This window comes from Tasmannia lanceolata, unplaced genomic scaffold (assembly GCF_043159265.1).
Source record: "Tasmannia lanceolata isolate RefF3 unplaced genomic scaffold, GAP_Taslan_0.1 ptg000015l, whole genome shotgun sequence".
In the NCBI taxonomy this organism is placed as follows: Eukaryota; Viridiplantae; Streptophyta; class Magnoliopsida; order Canellales; family Winteraceae; genus Tasmannia; species Tasmannia lanceolata.
In genome coordinates, this window is record NW_027518692.1 from 63,407,758 (window position 1) to 63,423,138 (window position 15,381).

A 15,381-nucleotide genomic window follows, 5' to 3' on the forward strand; every position below is an offset into this window, starting at 1 on the left:
TTCCTAAAATTTATAATTTATCTCTAAACTGTGAAGATAAAGAATTTCGTAAGAAATTTTTTTTCCTGCAATCCAAACGGGGCTTTGATTGTAGGACTTTTTTTGGGGAAAATTTTGAAAATGAAAAATATAATTACAATTTTCCACTTTTTGTCCACACAAAATACAATAACTTGAACCAATAGTATTCAATTTTTAGTCAGAGGGACCTTCAATTTATTATAATATCCTTCTATATTAACCATAATTTTGGAGAATTGATAAATCGACTCCCCATGTGTCTTTCTCTCTCCTCTCTCTCTCTCTAACCCAGAGGAGAGAGAAAGACACATGGGGAGTCTATTTAAGATATATGGGGTCGATTTATCACTCCCCTATCATTTCCAGAGAAAGGAAATTCTGAGGGCAAATTCCACTTTTCTTCTTTTCTGTCCACTTCCCGACGAAGGCAAGACTCCTTTTTGTAATGGGCGGCGGGGGGGGGGGGGACCTCAGCTTTTTGTCTACAGTATTCTTATCAATGAAATGGAAAGTCAAACGTAATAAAGTGCTGAGAAAGTGGAGTTTCAATGTAGCTCTTAATATAGATGTACACCCCCCCCAAAACTAAGAAGAGAAAACCCATAACATCGTTTTCCATTAGCTTCTTTGTAGAGGAAACAATGGCAGGGTTGAGAGGAGGCTATCTTTCTTCTTCCTCACAGCTGCAGCTTTTCTCTGCTGGTGGAAGGAAAGACTTTTCAACTTCATGTAGAAAGCTCTCAATACGTGCTCAAGGTGGTTCTTACAGCTTTCCTCCGGTGTATAGCCCCTTGTTCCAAGACTACAACTTACTTAAACCTCTCTCTCATCAACATACGGTATGTCTCTAGCCTCTACCATCAAATGAAACACTTGTACACACAATGTGTATGTATATATTAATATATATTCTGTCTTGCTGTCTTTCTTTCTTGTGATGAATAATCAATGAAAATGAATGTTTTCTCTTGATGTTTTTTTAACAATAAAGAAGAACCCATTGTCTTGGTTTTCTTCTTTTCGTTCTCATCTTGCCGGCTAAACAGTGGCGTGGAAATAGTCAGTTGTGAATGTCTGAACAGAAAAGTGAGAAGGGTCCCATTCAAAATGGCTAGGATTGTTCAATCATTGCATTTTGTGTAGTATGGCCCACGAGATCAATGGTCCTGGATAATGGATCCACATAGATAGGACGAATCCATCGCTGAAGAGAGCCATGCTTGTTGGTTCCGTTTTTTATTTCTGTGCTGGTTGTTGGAAAATTTAAAAAAAAAACATGGAAGAGTTATTGCATAGAAGAAGTTTAGGCATTTTTGGTAAAGGGAGACAATTTCTCTATTCCCTTGCTTTAATAATGGCATTCCTCTATGCATTCCTTTTATAGTTAGGTGTTGGGGTTCCATGCAGAAGCAAACAGTCCCACATCGGATAAGTGAAATGGATGAGGATGGGTTATAAGAGAATGGATACCCTCCCATTAATGGCTAGCTTTTAGGGGTGAGTTCTACCCGGTTAAATTCCCTACAAATGGTATCAGAGCTCAGGGCATGGTAACCCTAGTTTGCCTCGGAGGGCAGGGTATTGTCCATCGGGGAAGATCTCGGAAACCCCGATGTAGTATCTCGTGGTTCCCAACCATTCCGAAAAAAAAAAAAAAAAGTATCTCGTGGTTCCCACCTATCCGTTGCGTGATGGCGCGAGATTGTCCACGTTGCTTCTGCATGGAGGGGCAAAAGCAAATAGTCCCACATCGGATAATTGAAATGGATGGGGATGGGTTATAAGGGAATGTGTACCCTCCCTCTAATGAACAGCTTTTAGGGGTGGGTTTTTCCTCAACCTTGAGTAGAAGAAGAACCTTAGCTTTTGTTCCACCACAAAAGCTCTCGTAGAGCCCCTAGAGGAAATCCCTCTTGTGCCCTAGCCTTTTCTCCTCTCCTCTCTGCATTTTCCCTTCTTCTTCAAACCCTCTCTTTCATATAATAATTAAAAAACCTAAATACAGAGAAAACATAACCCACTTAAAAAGGCCCAAGTGGGACCCACTCCAAGAATACCAACTCAAACAATTAGAACTCGGAAGAAGAAAGTGGAAAATAAAGAAATGGGTGCCATTATCAAAACATCATTCCCATTTACTTGGTTTCCATCTATGTTACATTTCTCACTTACTTTTTACCTTCAAAAAAATAAAAAAAATAAAAAATTCTCACTTGCTTTTAACCTTCAAAACACATAGGACAAACTAACTTCGAGGCATGACAAATTTTAAGAGTGGAAATATATCGTCTCTCTCTCTCTCATTGTCTTTTTTCACTGTTAAGATATTAGCTTCAGAAACTGATCACTGCATCAAAAGAGTAGAAGAACTAAAAGAAGAAGCCAAAAGGAGATTAACCGAAAGAAATGATCCAACGGATATTATGAAGTTGATAGACACCCTTCAACGGCTGGGAATTGCTTATCACTTCGAAGAGGAGATCGATGCTATTTTTTATCAGTTCTCTACTAAAAAAGATGATAAAGACCTCTTCCTCACCTCTCTTCGCTTTAGATTGCTCAGAGAACATGGCTACAATATACCGCCTGGTACGTGTGCCAATTTTCCCTTCTGTTTCTTAAGATTTTCACAAAATTACACTGGTTACCTTTTTTAAGGCTCTATTTATTTTGATGTAAAACAAAGTTCACGTCCATTTCAAGTGGATAAAAAGGGCATTAATTTTGTTTTAAGATTACCAGTGTTGAGAATAGAGAATTTGGAGTTGAATAATCGGATTGGGGCCCACATTCGGTTGCAACATTCTAAATCGAACAGGGTTAATGATTTGCCTTGAACAGGTGGGACCCTTGATTTTCTATCAATCAGATTGGCTCTATGTGTACTTCCAATGGCTAAATCCTTCTGATTGGATGGTTAGAATTGTCTTGTAAATTGCTACTGAAATCTGATATCTGCACGAGCGTGAAGTCCCCCGCTATTTGATCCGACGGCAAAGATGGGCGGGAGATGGATAGACATGAGAGGGAGGGAGTGAGTGAGGGGGGCATGAAGTAAAAAGTCAGTTTTAAATATGTACTTTATAGTCACTACCTTTTAGGAATTTTGATGCCATCTCTCACCCCCTCAATTCTACCCCTCTCCTTCCTTCTCAGCCCCTCTCACCGAATTGGCTATGAAATCATTTGGGTAAATGATATATTTGGCCCCCTTTTTACTTGGGACAGCCCCCTCTAGTGTATAATTACCATTCAAAAATATATAAAAAGCCTAGTCGCAAACAAGGTTTTAAATTTTGAGGGAAAACCAAAATTTTTGGTTTCGGTAGAGACCGAAATTGAAATCCGTAATGTCCGAAAGGTTACTTTATTTGGAACGAAATTTCAATTTCCTGAAATTTCGGTCCTAAATTTAAGGGATATCACAAAAGAAATGGATTTTATTGATTATTTAATATTTTCCCAAAATTTCAGACGAAATTATGGAAATTTCGTTAAATTCGGTTGAAATTTTGGACGAGATAAAATATTACTTAATTTGATTTCGTTAGATTTCGTCCCAAATTTCAAAATTTTCAGCTGAAATTTCAGGACCGAATGCGCATTGAGAAACCGAAATTTGAAATCATGGTCGTAAATATACTAGAGTTGGGGATGTGCCACATGAAAAAAGGGGGTGAATTTATCACTTCCCATAATTTTTCATGGTTGCCAAACATGGAAAAATAGAAATGCGCGCACGCACATGTTAACTTACCAACTTCTCCAATAGCTTAAGCTGTTGGAGAAAGGCAGTATTTAATCTTTTATACTTTAACACTCCCCCTCACGTGTGGCCCCACTTTCTAGGGTTGGCCTACACGTGGCCCCACTTTTGGGTTTAGCCATTGCGTGTGGATTTTGCTATCAAGGAGGTTTGAACCCAGGCATTTGCTCTGATACCATGTTAACTTACGAACGTCTCCAATAGCTTAAGCTGTTGGAGAAAGGCAGTATTTAATCTTTTATACTTTAACAGCACACACCCATTGTCTTCGAATCTTTTGTTGGAAACTGTAAATCAAAATCAATGTGTCCTTTTTTGTGAAGAACTGTAAATCAAACTGTAAACTTTTAGGGTACTTATTATGAGTGAAAAACATATGAGTCTTACGGGTTTTCTATAGTCCTTAATTTCTAGGCTAGAATATCAAAGAGTCAATGGGGAATTTCTATGATGATGCTTAGGATACCTAAATGACTCATGGGAACTATGACAAAGTGTTTAATGTACTTGCTATTTTAGGAGTGTCTATGGAGTCATTTTTGTAGAGATTGTAAGCTTAAGAGCTTCAAAAGTTATCTTAGAGAGAAGCTTAAAGGGAGAAGAAATGAAGCGTTTTCTTTTAAGTTGTTTTGAGATATATAAAAGTTATTTTATTTTGGTGTTACACTTATGTTTCGGTGGAGCTCTACACAGGCCCTTTGGCCCTGTATCTCCCAAGCTCCCTTACCTTCTCACTATCGATCCATTCCAAGTGGGCCATTTTCAGAATTATCCAAAAGGTTACCTCACTGAATTATTCCCGACTCCGAACTTTGTATCTATACTGACAAGTATATATTAGTATTGGGTTATAAACAGATGTATTCAACAAATTCATGAACAAGAGGGGGAAATTCAAGGGGGCATTGAGAAGAGACGCATGTGGGATGCTAAGTTTATACGAAGCTTCTTACATGGCTGCAACAGGAGAAGACATACTATCAGAGGCCATGGAGTTCTCCAAAAATCATCTTGAATCATTAGTACTAAGCTCTAATGGTATTCTTGTTAGAGATATTGGGCGTGCCCTATTGGTTCCAAGGCACATGAGGGTGGTGAGGTTGGAAGCTAGAAGCTACATTGAGGAGTGTGGCAAGAATAATTCAAGGAACTCGGTTCTCCTAGAGCTAGCAACCTTGGATTTTAACATGGTTCAATGCCTGCACCAAAGAGAGATGGTGGAGATATTAAGGTAAGTCATTCGTAATTTTTTGTAACAACTCACAAGGTTCTTGACTATGATTTTTCAAGGAGGCTTAGGAAAATGGATGTTTTGACTGTCTTACTCGAAATTTGGATTGATTTTATGACTGGCTTTTATTGATTTTGAGAATTTAGGTGGTGGAAGGAATTGGGTCTTGTTGAGAAGCTAAGCTTTGCTCGAGATAGGCCATTAGAGTGCCATCTATGGACGGTTGGGATTTTTTGGGAGCCATGCTTTTCACAGTGCCGGATTGAACTGTGTAAAGCTATTGCTCTCTTACTGGTCGTTGATGATATCTTCGATATCTATGGATCGTTGGATGAACTTATCCTCTTCACCAAAGCAATTCAAAGGTGTAGTCTTTTCAGTTTTTGGTAAAAAAATAGGGGGACGAAAATACTTATTCTCTCTCTCTCTCTCTCTCTCCGTCTCTCATATCCACAACTATTTTAATTATATGTTATAGATGGGACCTTGGTGCAATGGAGCAGCTTCCTGAATACATGAAGATATGTTACATGGCTTTATATAATACCATCAATGAGATGGGTTACAAGGTCCTCAAAGAACACGGTTGGAACATCATCTCCCACCTTAGGAAAACGGTATTTAAAGTTTGCTTATTTTTTCCCCTTATACCAGTTCCTTGATTGAAGGAAGCATATAAATGCATGTAGTCTAAACTAGAGGGCTTTGTTCTTATTGCAGTGGGCAGATTTATTTGAATCCTTTTTAATTGAAGCAAAATGGTTTCGCGAGGGATATGTACCAAGCCTAGAAAGTTATCTGAAAAATGGAGTTACTACTGGAGGAACATATATGGCACTAGTTCATGCTTTCTTTCTTATGGGAGGGAAAATCACAAAAGAAGCAATAGGATTCATAGAGCCTTATCCCAAGCTCTTCTCTTGCTCTGGAGGGATTCTAAGACTCTGGGATGATCTAGGGACATCCAAGGTATGTTGAACCAACATTTGGACGCCTATCATGATTTTGATTTTTTATTTTCTTCCTCCTTGGGGGTTATTGGTTACTCACTAACAGGCGCCGGCGCCCTTGAAAAAGAAAAAGAAAAAAAAACCCTTGTAAAAGGGCGCCCCATTGGTCAGTATCCATTTATGACAGTTATGATCATAATTTTCGGTTCCATCATAAATAGATACTGACCATTTTTATTTTTATTTTTGGGTGCGGGGGCACCCTTTTGCTCCTTTTTTGCAAGGGCGCGTGTTAGTCTGGCATTCCTGTGGTTTCTTCTTATAATTTTGTTGTTCTTTTTTCACGTTCACTATTAACCTGTTTTTTAACAAGGAAAGGAATGTGGCCCCAGGGCGGACCACTATATATGACCATCTCGGTAGTATATATGTCATATATATAGCATATTTTCTCGTTCACTATTGACCATCTGGGTCGCGGGGTTCTCCCCTTTTTTTCTCCTTACTATAATTCTCTACTATCAAACAAAAAAATGCTAAGTTGTTTTGAAGAAATGTTCCAGGAAGAAGTGGAAAGAGGGGATTTAGCTTCGAGCATAGAATGCTGCAAGAGAGAAAATGGAATTTCTTCGGAGGAAGATGCACGAAACCATATAAGGCAACTCATTTGTAGCTTATGGAAGGAGCTTAATGGAGAACTACTTTCTCCATGTCCGTTGCCTCCTGCTCTCATGAGAGCTTCGTTGAACCTTGCAAGAACTGCCCAAGTCGTTTATCAACATGGAGATGATGACAGGGTTGCAGGGGTTGATGATCACGTCAGCTCATTGCTCGTCAAACCAATCCTCCATAACCGTGAGATGATTCCACACCCTAACTTAGCTTCCTCGATTGTTATATAGAATTCTAGAGGACTCTCAATTGAAGACTTTACACTTTGATAATGTAAGGTAATGAGATTTGGCCTGAACACTATGTATAAATCAGAGTATAGGGCACACCTGTATGACTGATATGGGCTGAAATTAACGTGAATATTGATAATTAGCGAGTGATTATGAGGCTAATTGGGTAATTGGTGCACCTAACTTAATGGAGATTATCTCAAAGAGATAATATGAGATAAAACAGCTTATCTAAAATTCCAAATTCAAAACTATGTTAATTATCTCATATGGTTGATTAGGGATGTGACTAACATCTGATTGGAGCCACTGGCTATAGTAGGGGACAAATTGTATTACAATGAGGTCGCACCACCTGGTGAAATATGATACTACTAGTCTACAATAGTAACAATACGCCAAATCGTGACAGGCAAAACAACCAACCAAACACGAGATACCCTTTAGGCCAAGACAAATACGTGTAAATCTACCATTGGTTTTAGAGTTAGATAATAACCAATCTCAAAGGCATTGTCTTCCTTTTTAAATGCCATTAAAATCTATTTTCCATCCTAGTAGTTTTAGAGTTAGATATAACATGCGCTTTAAACATAAACTTCGATAAAGAATCATTTTAATGAATAGGGAGATGATTTTTCACTCCCTGTAGGATTACGGGCACCCCTCTAACTTGATTTGACGTCAAAAAGGGCTAAGGTCTGCCCACAAGTCCGTTAAGAGGGGGGCGCATAATCCTACAGGAGGGTGAAAAAATCATCTCCCAAATGGATATCTTAGACTTTCCTTTCCCTAATCTGTTAGATTTCCTGATTCAAAGCTTCAAAATTTACATCCTAAGCATCTTCAAAGGAGAAAACTCAAGACAATAAAAAGAAAACAAAACAAACAAATGATCTCTTTTGCTCGACTCTTGATATCCCTTCTGCCCCTCATTATTCATCAAGAACCTCCTGCCTGCCACATAAATTTTCAGTTAAACAAAAGCCCAAAAGACCCATGAATGCAATTAAGCTAAAAATACAAAAAAAAAACAATAAATAAAAGAAAGTCAATAAAATCTCAACCATAGATTCAGAAAAAGAAAAAGAAAAAAAAAAAAAAAAGTAAGTGATAGAAGAAAGAAAAACTTTCAACGGCTCTGATCGATCGAAATCAAGATTCTTTTACCTGACTTTGAGTTATGCAGGTGCATGGGTCCTTTTCTTCCATATTTTATCTATTTTACCTCCCCTGCTTGACAACAAGGAACCTTGGGGTTTTTGAAGGGTCAAAACCCCTTCGCCTTCTGGCTTGCAATCGGGAGGATCTTCGAAAAGAGAGAAAGCGAGCTGCTTATGAACAACACCAATGTCTATAAGAATAAGACCCGAAGAAGGGTCATCAACTATAATGTCAATGACAGGAAACCACAAGAAAAGCTCTTCCTGGGCGAGTCCCTCAACGTGGGTCAGTCCTCCGTAACTGAGATTTCCCCTCACCACTCTCTCAAAGAAGACCATGTTCTCATATTTTGTAAGACAAGGCCCATAGAGAAAGACCTCTAAGTTTCCTGCATCGTCAAGGGTAAATGATTTCACGGCCTTGGGGAAAAGCCCTGCGGGCAATCCGTGGGTGCGGAGGATATCATGGATGGAATGGGAGTGGGAAAGTGGCAGAAAGGTGAAGAGAATACACAGAAACCCTAACACTAGAAAGTTTGAGACAGATGACTGCAAACAAGGAAAGGCCAATTTTGCCATGACTGTTGCAAACAAGAGAACATTGAGATTGAAGGACGTTTAAAAGAAGGGTTTTGAAGGAGTTTTGGACTATTCTAATGACAAAACCGGGGGTAGAACTGTAGAAGGGGGTTTTGAAATGGCGATTCCTTGGATGAAGTTACTGAAATACCCTTTCCTGGAGACCTTCTAATTCTCAGTTAAAATTTAGCCCATTTGACTATTTGAGAAGGACTCTTTCCAATTTGGCCCCAACGTTATCTATAAAACATTACAGAAGTAAAATTTTCTTTAACTATTACAGGAATTCTAGACTGAAGGGAACCCTTGCAAAAAAGAGGTGAAAGAGCTCCCCTGCAAAAAAAGAGGTGAAAGAGCTCCCCTAGTGGCTGCACATTTGCAAAAAAGAGGTGAAAGGGCTCCCCTATTGGCTGCACATTTGCAAAAAAGAGGTGAAAGGGCTCCCCTATTGGCTGCACACCGAGCCCTTTCACCTCTTTTTTGCAAGGGCTCCCTACAATTTAGACTTCCTCTAACTATTAAATGCCATATAAATTGTATATATCTTTTCTATAGATATTGCATATCGTATACATATAACTAATTGAATATAGTATAAATGTAAATTTCTTTCTAGCTGTTAAATACCTGAAACTTTTAAGGTCTCTACTTTTAGGAAATTAGTTAAAAAAAAAAAAAACATGTACTTTGTGCATAAATAATTTTTGCCCATGGTATTTTGCAATTTTCTTTTATACTGTATACCGTTTAAATAGATGAATTATCCATGGTCGGGGTGTGGGGCCCAAACAGAGTAGGTTTATACCTCGAACAATTGATGGGGCACACATTCATCACATCTTATATTTAAGATTAGACGATAACAATCACCGCACGAACTTAACAAGTTGTGTATGTGATATACATCGAGATATGCTAATTAGCTTATTGGAGGAATGATAGATACAAGGGAGCCCTTGCATAAAGAGCCTAGATCCATGTCATCAAATGTAACTGATTTTAAACTGTAACTGAAAATTATGTGGATCCAATGGACAGGCCTTCTCCCACTCGTTATGTAAGGGCTCTCTTGTGTCTATCATCACCTTCTAGTGTATTTATGACTACTCTTTTACACTAGAGGGGCTGTCCCAGGTCAAAAGAGGTGAGAATATATCATTTCCCACTAGGCTATAGAGGGGCTGTCCCAGGTCAAAAGAGGGGAGAATATATCATTTCCCACTAGGCTATACATTTAGAATTTAGTAATACACATTAGCTATCTTTTATACACCTTAGAGCTTAAAGAGGAGAGGCAAGTGCGAAGAGAAGAAAATGTGTATTTTTATGACGTTGGAGATCCAAAGCAAGGCATATCAAAAGAATGGTTCAGATCTTTGGAAGGCTACTAGAGTGAGGTCGCCCAGCCACAGCCATCCCTTGTTATTTGGCAAGGGATATTTCGGTAATTTCGTTCACCGCTTCACATGAAAGTCGTACGGTTTTTTCGAGTTTCGTGATAAATCGAGGACAATTTCGTACTATCCACCATTTACTTTGTTACGCGTCTGAACCTGTTTCAGGTTTTAGGTGGTTCTGGGATTGCATGCAGAATTCAGAAAAGGGCAGAAAGGGAATCGTGTCGGAATGGCATTTGGCAGGCAACGAGAAGAAACGGAGGAAATGATGGAAATTCCAAAGTTCGGAGATGCAAGTAAAAACAGCCAAAGGCTCAACTACCTCTTCCGTCCCTTTCTGCCCTCATGCTGGGTAATAAAATTACAATCATACCCCTTCAAAAACTCCGGATAGAAAATCCATGAATTTGGGAAAATAAACATTGAATCACGTTGTGTAGCGAAAGAATCTTGATCTGACGGTGGAAATTTCTCTTTTGAAACAATTGCTCAATTTTATGATTTAGCAATTGGACCTTCGCCCTAAACGATGTATAGATTATTTAGTGAGTAGGTAAAGATTGGATGGAATGCATGACCTTCCATAAAGAAGAGAAGGGATTTAATTTCCTAATTATGTGACAAAGATTACATGACTATCTGATTCCAAGACTGAGATGGGCTCACATCTAGTTGCATTACTTTTTTCACATAAACCGATCAAATTCTAGTGCTTTGATGTGTAGAGAAGGGAAAAGGAAGAAACTCATGATTTTTACTCAATCATAAAATTCTTAGAATTTGAATACAAGCAATGACGATTACCGTAACACGTTTTCACTTATTTACAGAAAAACTATTTGAACGACCATTATTCATTAACGGAAACAATCATGTACGGCATAGACCCACAATCAAATGTAAGGTAATTGGGTCTATGATTATTGTCAGTATATACCCATCTGATTGTCCTTTGATAATTCTCAACTCAACTCAACTCAACAAAGCCTTTGCCTTTGTCCCAAACTAGTTGGGGTCGGCTAAATGAATCCTTTAGAAAAATTTCAAGAAGAAGGTGAAAGGAATCTATCCGACTCTAGCTGGTTTCTTCTATATGGATCATTTTCTTCCATTCTAATCTATCCAAGGTCAAGTTCTTTGTTATGTTCCTAGCTATCAAATCTTTCCTCACTATTTCTATCCAAGTTGTTTTCGGTCTGCCCCTACCTCTTTTTATTCCGTCAATTTGGTACGAGTCGCCTCTTCTCACCCGAGCATCCACAAGCTTACGTTGGATATGCCCAAACCATCTTAAGCGGTGCTATCTCATCTTCTCCCCAATTGGTGCCACCCCCACCTTTTTACGAATGTCCTCATTTTTAATTCTATTTAACCTTGTGTTGACGCACATTCATCTAAGCATTCGCATCTCACCTGCACGCATCTTATGCACATGCTGCTTCTTGGTGGCCCAACATTCTGAGCCGTACAGCATGGCTGGCCTTACAACTGTCTTATAAAACTTTTCCTTCAACTTGGTAGGGATTTTACGGTCGTACAGAACTCTTGAAGCAAGCCTCCACTTCAACCAACCTGCTCTTATTTCTATGGTTAACATCATCTTCAATCTCTCCTTCCTTATGTAGAATTGAACCAAGATAGCGAAAGATATCCTTCTTAGGTACCTCCTATCCAGTCAGATTTACTACATCCTCGTCCCGCCTATTTGCATTACTAAAGTTACACTCCATGTACTGTCTTAGTCCTACTTAATCTAAAACTTTTCAATTCCAAAGTAGTTCTCCATAATTCTAACTTAGTATTTACTCCAGCTTTGGTTTCGTCAATTGATAATATGTCATCTACAAATAACATACACCACGGTACCTCATCCTACACCACGGTACCTCTCCCTTTGATCAATCATGATGAAAAAGGCATCCTTTAAGATATCTCAAAGCCGTTGATATTTATCATTTCACATCAGAAGGATTTGACTGACCTAATTGCCATGTACACTGCAGCTAGGTGTCCGAAGTAATGAAAAGGGGCGCATTTATCATTTCCCATTCCATAATGTGTGTATCACATGGGTATCTAATACATGTTTTTTTCCTTAAAATGCAAAGTATAACTTAATTACTAATCCAAAATTATGATTTAATCAATAGGTTTAACAGTATTATATACAAACAAAATTTGTTTTTTCTTTTTCCTTTTGAGGAGAAGAGTGCCGTTGTTAAAACAAATAGTATAGCGCGAAACTCCAAGAGGAGAATCAGGTCTTCAAATTTATTTAGTTAAATCATTATTTCCTATAGCTAACTAGTATATAATTTACATGGGATTTGATAGCGTCCATTGCAAAAGGCATTTCGTGGGTGGGATGATGCATGTGAGAGCAGCCATGTAGGCTCATTTTTCAAAAGATTCTGTCTTTTTTCATGAGGTCGCTGCTTGTATGACACCAATTTGATGCTAAGATGGCTATCCCAATAATTTATTCATGTCTGTCATATGGTAATTTATTCCTCTAACCGTATCTTATGTATTTATACTGAGTAGGGCTGTCTATGGATCCACTTCAGATCGAATCCACCTATGTCTTAGTCATGATCCATTCAAATTTTTTGTCTGTCGGATCGACTCGGATCATACTTCCTACGTCTCAGTCAAAATCCAATTCAAATTGGACTGTTTATCCTAGCAAGTCCCACTTACATTATACACAGTTAAAATTCTCAAACGTGACAAGTAGCTGCTAGGGTTGGCAGCAGCGGAGACAACACAGTGAGCTAGGGAGGACTTAGGGTCAACAGAATAGAGAAGGAAGAGAAGAGGGTGACTCGAGAGTCAATAGAGATGAATGAAAATTAGTAAAAATAAGAATCGTTTCGAAAAATAGCACATGATGATTTTTATTACTAAAACATATTAACTTACTAACTTCTCCAATAGCTCAAGCTTTTGGAGAGAGGTAGTATTTAATCTTTATACTTTAACACTCCCCCTCACGTGTGGCCCCACTTTCTAGGGTTGGCCTACACGTGGCACATGTGGCACCACTTTTGAGTTTAGCCATTGCATGTGGATTTTGCTATCAAGGAGGTTTGAACCCAGGCATTTGCTCTGATACCATGTTAACCTGGAGAAGTTGGTAAGTTAACAAAACATACCTAGAATAATAGTTAAAGTTATAAAAATTAGAGAGTATTTTTATAAAATAGTATAATAAAATCAGATTTACTGTCGCCCCGGCTTTTGTTGGTAGTCTGACTCTGATGTGATGTGATGATAATAATTTCGAATCCTATAATGGGTCCCGAAGTGTGTCCATGGTTCCGTGTCTTCGGATTGTCTATTGGACTGTGGGGTGGTCCATTGACACTCTGTCATTATGAAAAGAGGAATGCTAAACTGAAGAAAGGGCTCCCCCATTGGCACCAAAGTAAGTGCATTTAAAGTGGTTTGCAGCAATGGGTATTAAATGCACTTGTAGCTATGGTTTTAAATTTCGACTGAATTTCGGATTTCGGTGGAGACCGACACCGAAATCAACAAAAACCGAAATGGTCATTTATTTTGGCCGAAATTTTGGAATTTCGGTCGAAATTTCAATTTGCCCAAAATTTAAACCAAAGAAACCTTTTTTATTATTATTTTAATATTTTACCGAAAATTTCGACTGAAATTTTGGTAATTTCGGCCGAAATTTAATATTGAATAAAATTCCATTTTGTTTGTGGTACCGGATTTCGACCGAAATTTTGACATTTCAGGGTCCAAAACCGGTACAGAAACCGAAATTTTAAACCATGTTTGTAGCCGATGGGGAAGCCCTTTCAGCTGTATTTTTTTTTTTGCAAGGGCGCCCTTCAGTTTAGAATTCCTCGTAATAAAAAAATAGGGGGAGTGCGGAAATCATTTCCCAAGATAAATCTTCTTCATTCCTGCTTTCAGTTTTGAAGATCTGTGAAACATGGAAAGAAACGTCCAATCGCTGCTAAATCGCATATCATTCGCCTCAATCACATTCGCCACCATAACTCTCTTCTTCCTATTCTCACACTCCCCCACAACTCCATGCCAATCTCCTCACCAAACCCTAATAATCCGATTTCCCAAATCCTCATGCGAAGCCAACCACAGAGAACACCTCCCCCATGAGAAGCGCACCAGGAGGCTCTGGTCCACCCGAGATTGGCGCAAAAAAGTCGATTCCTACACCGATTTCTTTCAGATCCTCCGAAATATCGGCCTTCTCAATAACAATTCCAACGTCCTCTGCGTATCGGCCGGTGCCGGTCATGAGGTGATGGCATTAATCGAGATGGGTGTCGTCGATGTTACAGGAGTCGAGGTCGTGGATTGGCCGCCGCTGGTGAGCAGAGCTGATCCTCATGATCTGCCCTTCTTTGATGGGGTTTTCGATCTAGGGTTCAGTGCTCATTTGGCCGAGTCGTTGTTTCCGACTCGGTTTGTGGCTGAGTTGGAGAGGACGGTTCGACCCGGTGGGATTTCTGTTCTTGCATTGGAAGAGTGGGTTGAAGTGGGGGAGATCAGGGATTTGTTTAGGAAGTCGAGTTCTGTGGGTGCCAGGAATGTTACTTTGATGGGTTCCAAAATGACCCAGATCATTATGAGAAATGGAATTCCTCCTTGAACCTGGGATTTCTGTTTGTTTTTTTTTCCCCTTCTTCGTTTCTCTTTTTCTGCAATTTTTCAAAGATATATTCCCTTCTCATTTCTTACTTACTTCTGCATCTGTTTCCGTCAATTCTTTAATAGCGACGAAATGATACTGACACTCTTTTGGATGGATTATACACTGCTAACCATTGGCGCCAAGCCAATAATCGGTCTTGGAGTAAAAAAATTCCAACCATGTTTGTTTTGGAATGATAGATACAAGGGAGCCCTTGCGTAAAGAGCCAAAAAAATGAGCTCTTGATTGGATCCACATCATCAGATATAACTGATTTTACTTTTTCAACCGATTTTAAAATATAACTGAAAATGATGTGGATCGAATGAAGAGCCCTTTTGCGGCTCTTTATGCCCCTGTATCTATCATTGTTTTGGTTTTTGAACACAAATTGGGAGTCCAAAACTCAGATTATTGGACTGAGATTTACATTTAATTTTGAGTACAGTAATCACTTTTGGACCCGCGGTTCTCAAAATCCAAAACAAAATGCAAAACCCTCAATTATGGTTTGAGGTTCCAAGCTTAATACCATCTTGTTTCCTGTGTAAGATTAGGCTTATACCAAATACTAGGTACCTAACTAATACTCCAGAAGCCCCATGACTGATGGAACATGGTAAGCTAGTCCTCTGTTCTCACCAAAAGGACAGAGGAAATATAAACTAACACGGTTTGCTGGGTG

General features: G+C 38.9%; 2 protein-coding genes and 1 long non-coding RNA gene across 3 annotated transcripts; 2 read left to right on the plus strand and 1 right to left on the minus strand.

Annotated features, from left to right (window-relative positions):
* The first annotated feature begins 401 nt into the window (after positions 1–401).
* Positions 402–7,021, plus strand: LOC143892973 (putative terpene synthase 11). The gene is made up of 7 exons (XM_077397892.1): positions 402–860; positions 2,346–2,610; positions 4,646–5,018; positions 5,165–5,383; positions 5,497–5,635; positions 5,739–5,987; positions 6,532–7,021. Exons 1-7 carry the CDS (start codon positions 588–590, stop codon positions 6,868–6,870), a joined length of 1,857 nt encoding a protein of 618 aa, XP_077254007.1. The 5' UTR covers positions 402–587; the 3' UTR covers positions 6,871–7,021.
* A 704-nt stretch (positions 7,022–7,725) lies between these two features.
* LOC143847274 (uncharacterized) lies at positions 7,726–8,684 on the minus strand. The gene is made up of 2 exons (XR_013234989.1): positions 8,044–8,684; positions 7,726–7,830 (listed from the first exon to the last, which is right to left on the minus strand). It is a non-coding gene; the product is annotated as an uncharacterized LOC143847274 (long non-coding RNA).
* Positions 8,685–13,881: 5,197 nt separating this feature from the next.
* On the plus strand, positions 13,882–14,798 carry LOC143846512 (S-adenosyl-L-methionine-dependent methyltransferases superfamily protein). The gene has a single exon (XM_077354962.1). The coding sequence runs from the start codon at positions 13,971–13,973 to the stop codon at positions 14,652–14,654; it is 684 nt and encodes a 227-aa protein (XP_077211077.1). The 5' UTR covers positions 13,882–13,970; the 3' UTR covers positions 14,655–14,798.
* The last annotated feature ends 583 nt before the right edge of the window (positions 14,799–15,381 follow it).

Coding starts and splice junctions, on each gene's coding strand:
- LOC143892973 (XM_077397892.1), top strand. CDS start 588: ATGTACACCCCCCCCAAAACTAAGAAGAGAAAACCCATAACATCGTTT. Junction 861..2,345: donor CTCTCTCTCATCAACATACG/GTATGTCTCTAG, acceptor TTCACTGTTAAG/ATATTAGCTTCAGAAACTGA. Junction 5,636..5,738: donor TCTCCCACCTTAGGAAAACG/GTATTTAAAGTT, acceptor TTCTTATTGCAG/TGGGCAGATTTATTTGAATC.
- LOC143846512 (XM_077354962.1), top strand. CDS start 13,971: ATGGAAAGAAACGTCCAATCGCTGCTAAATCGCATATCATTCGCCTCA.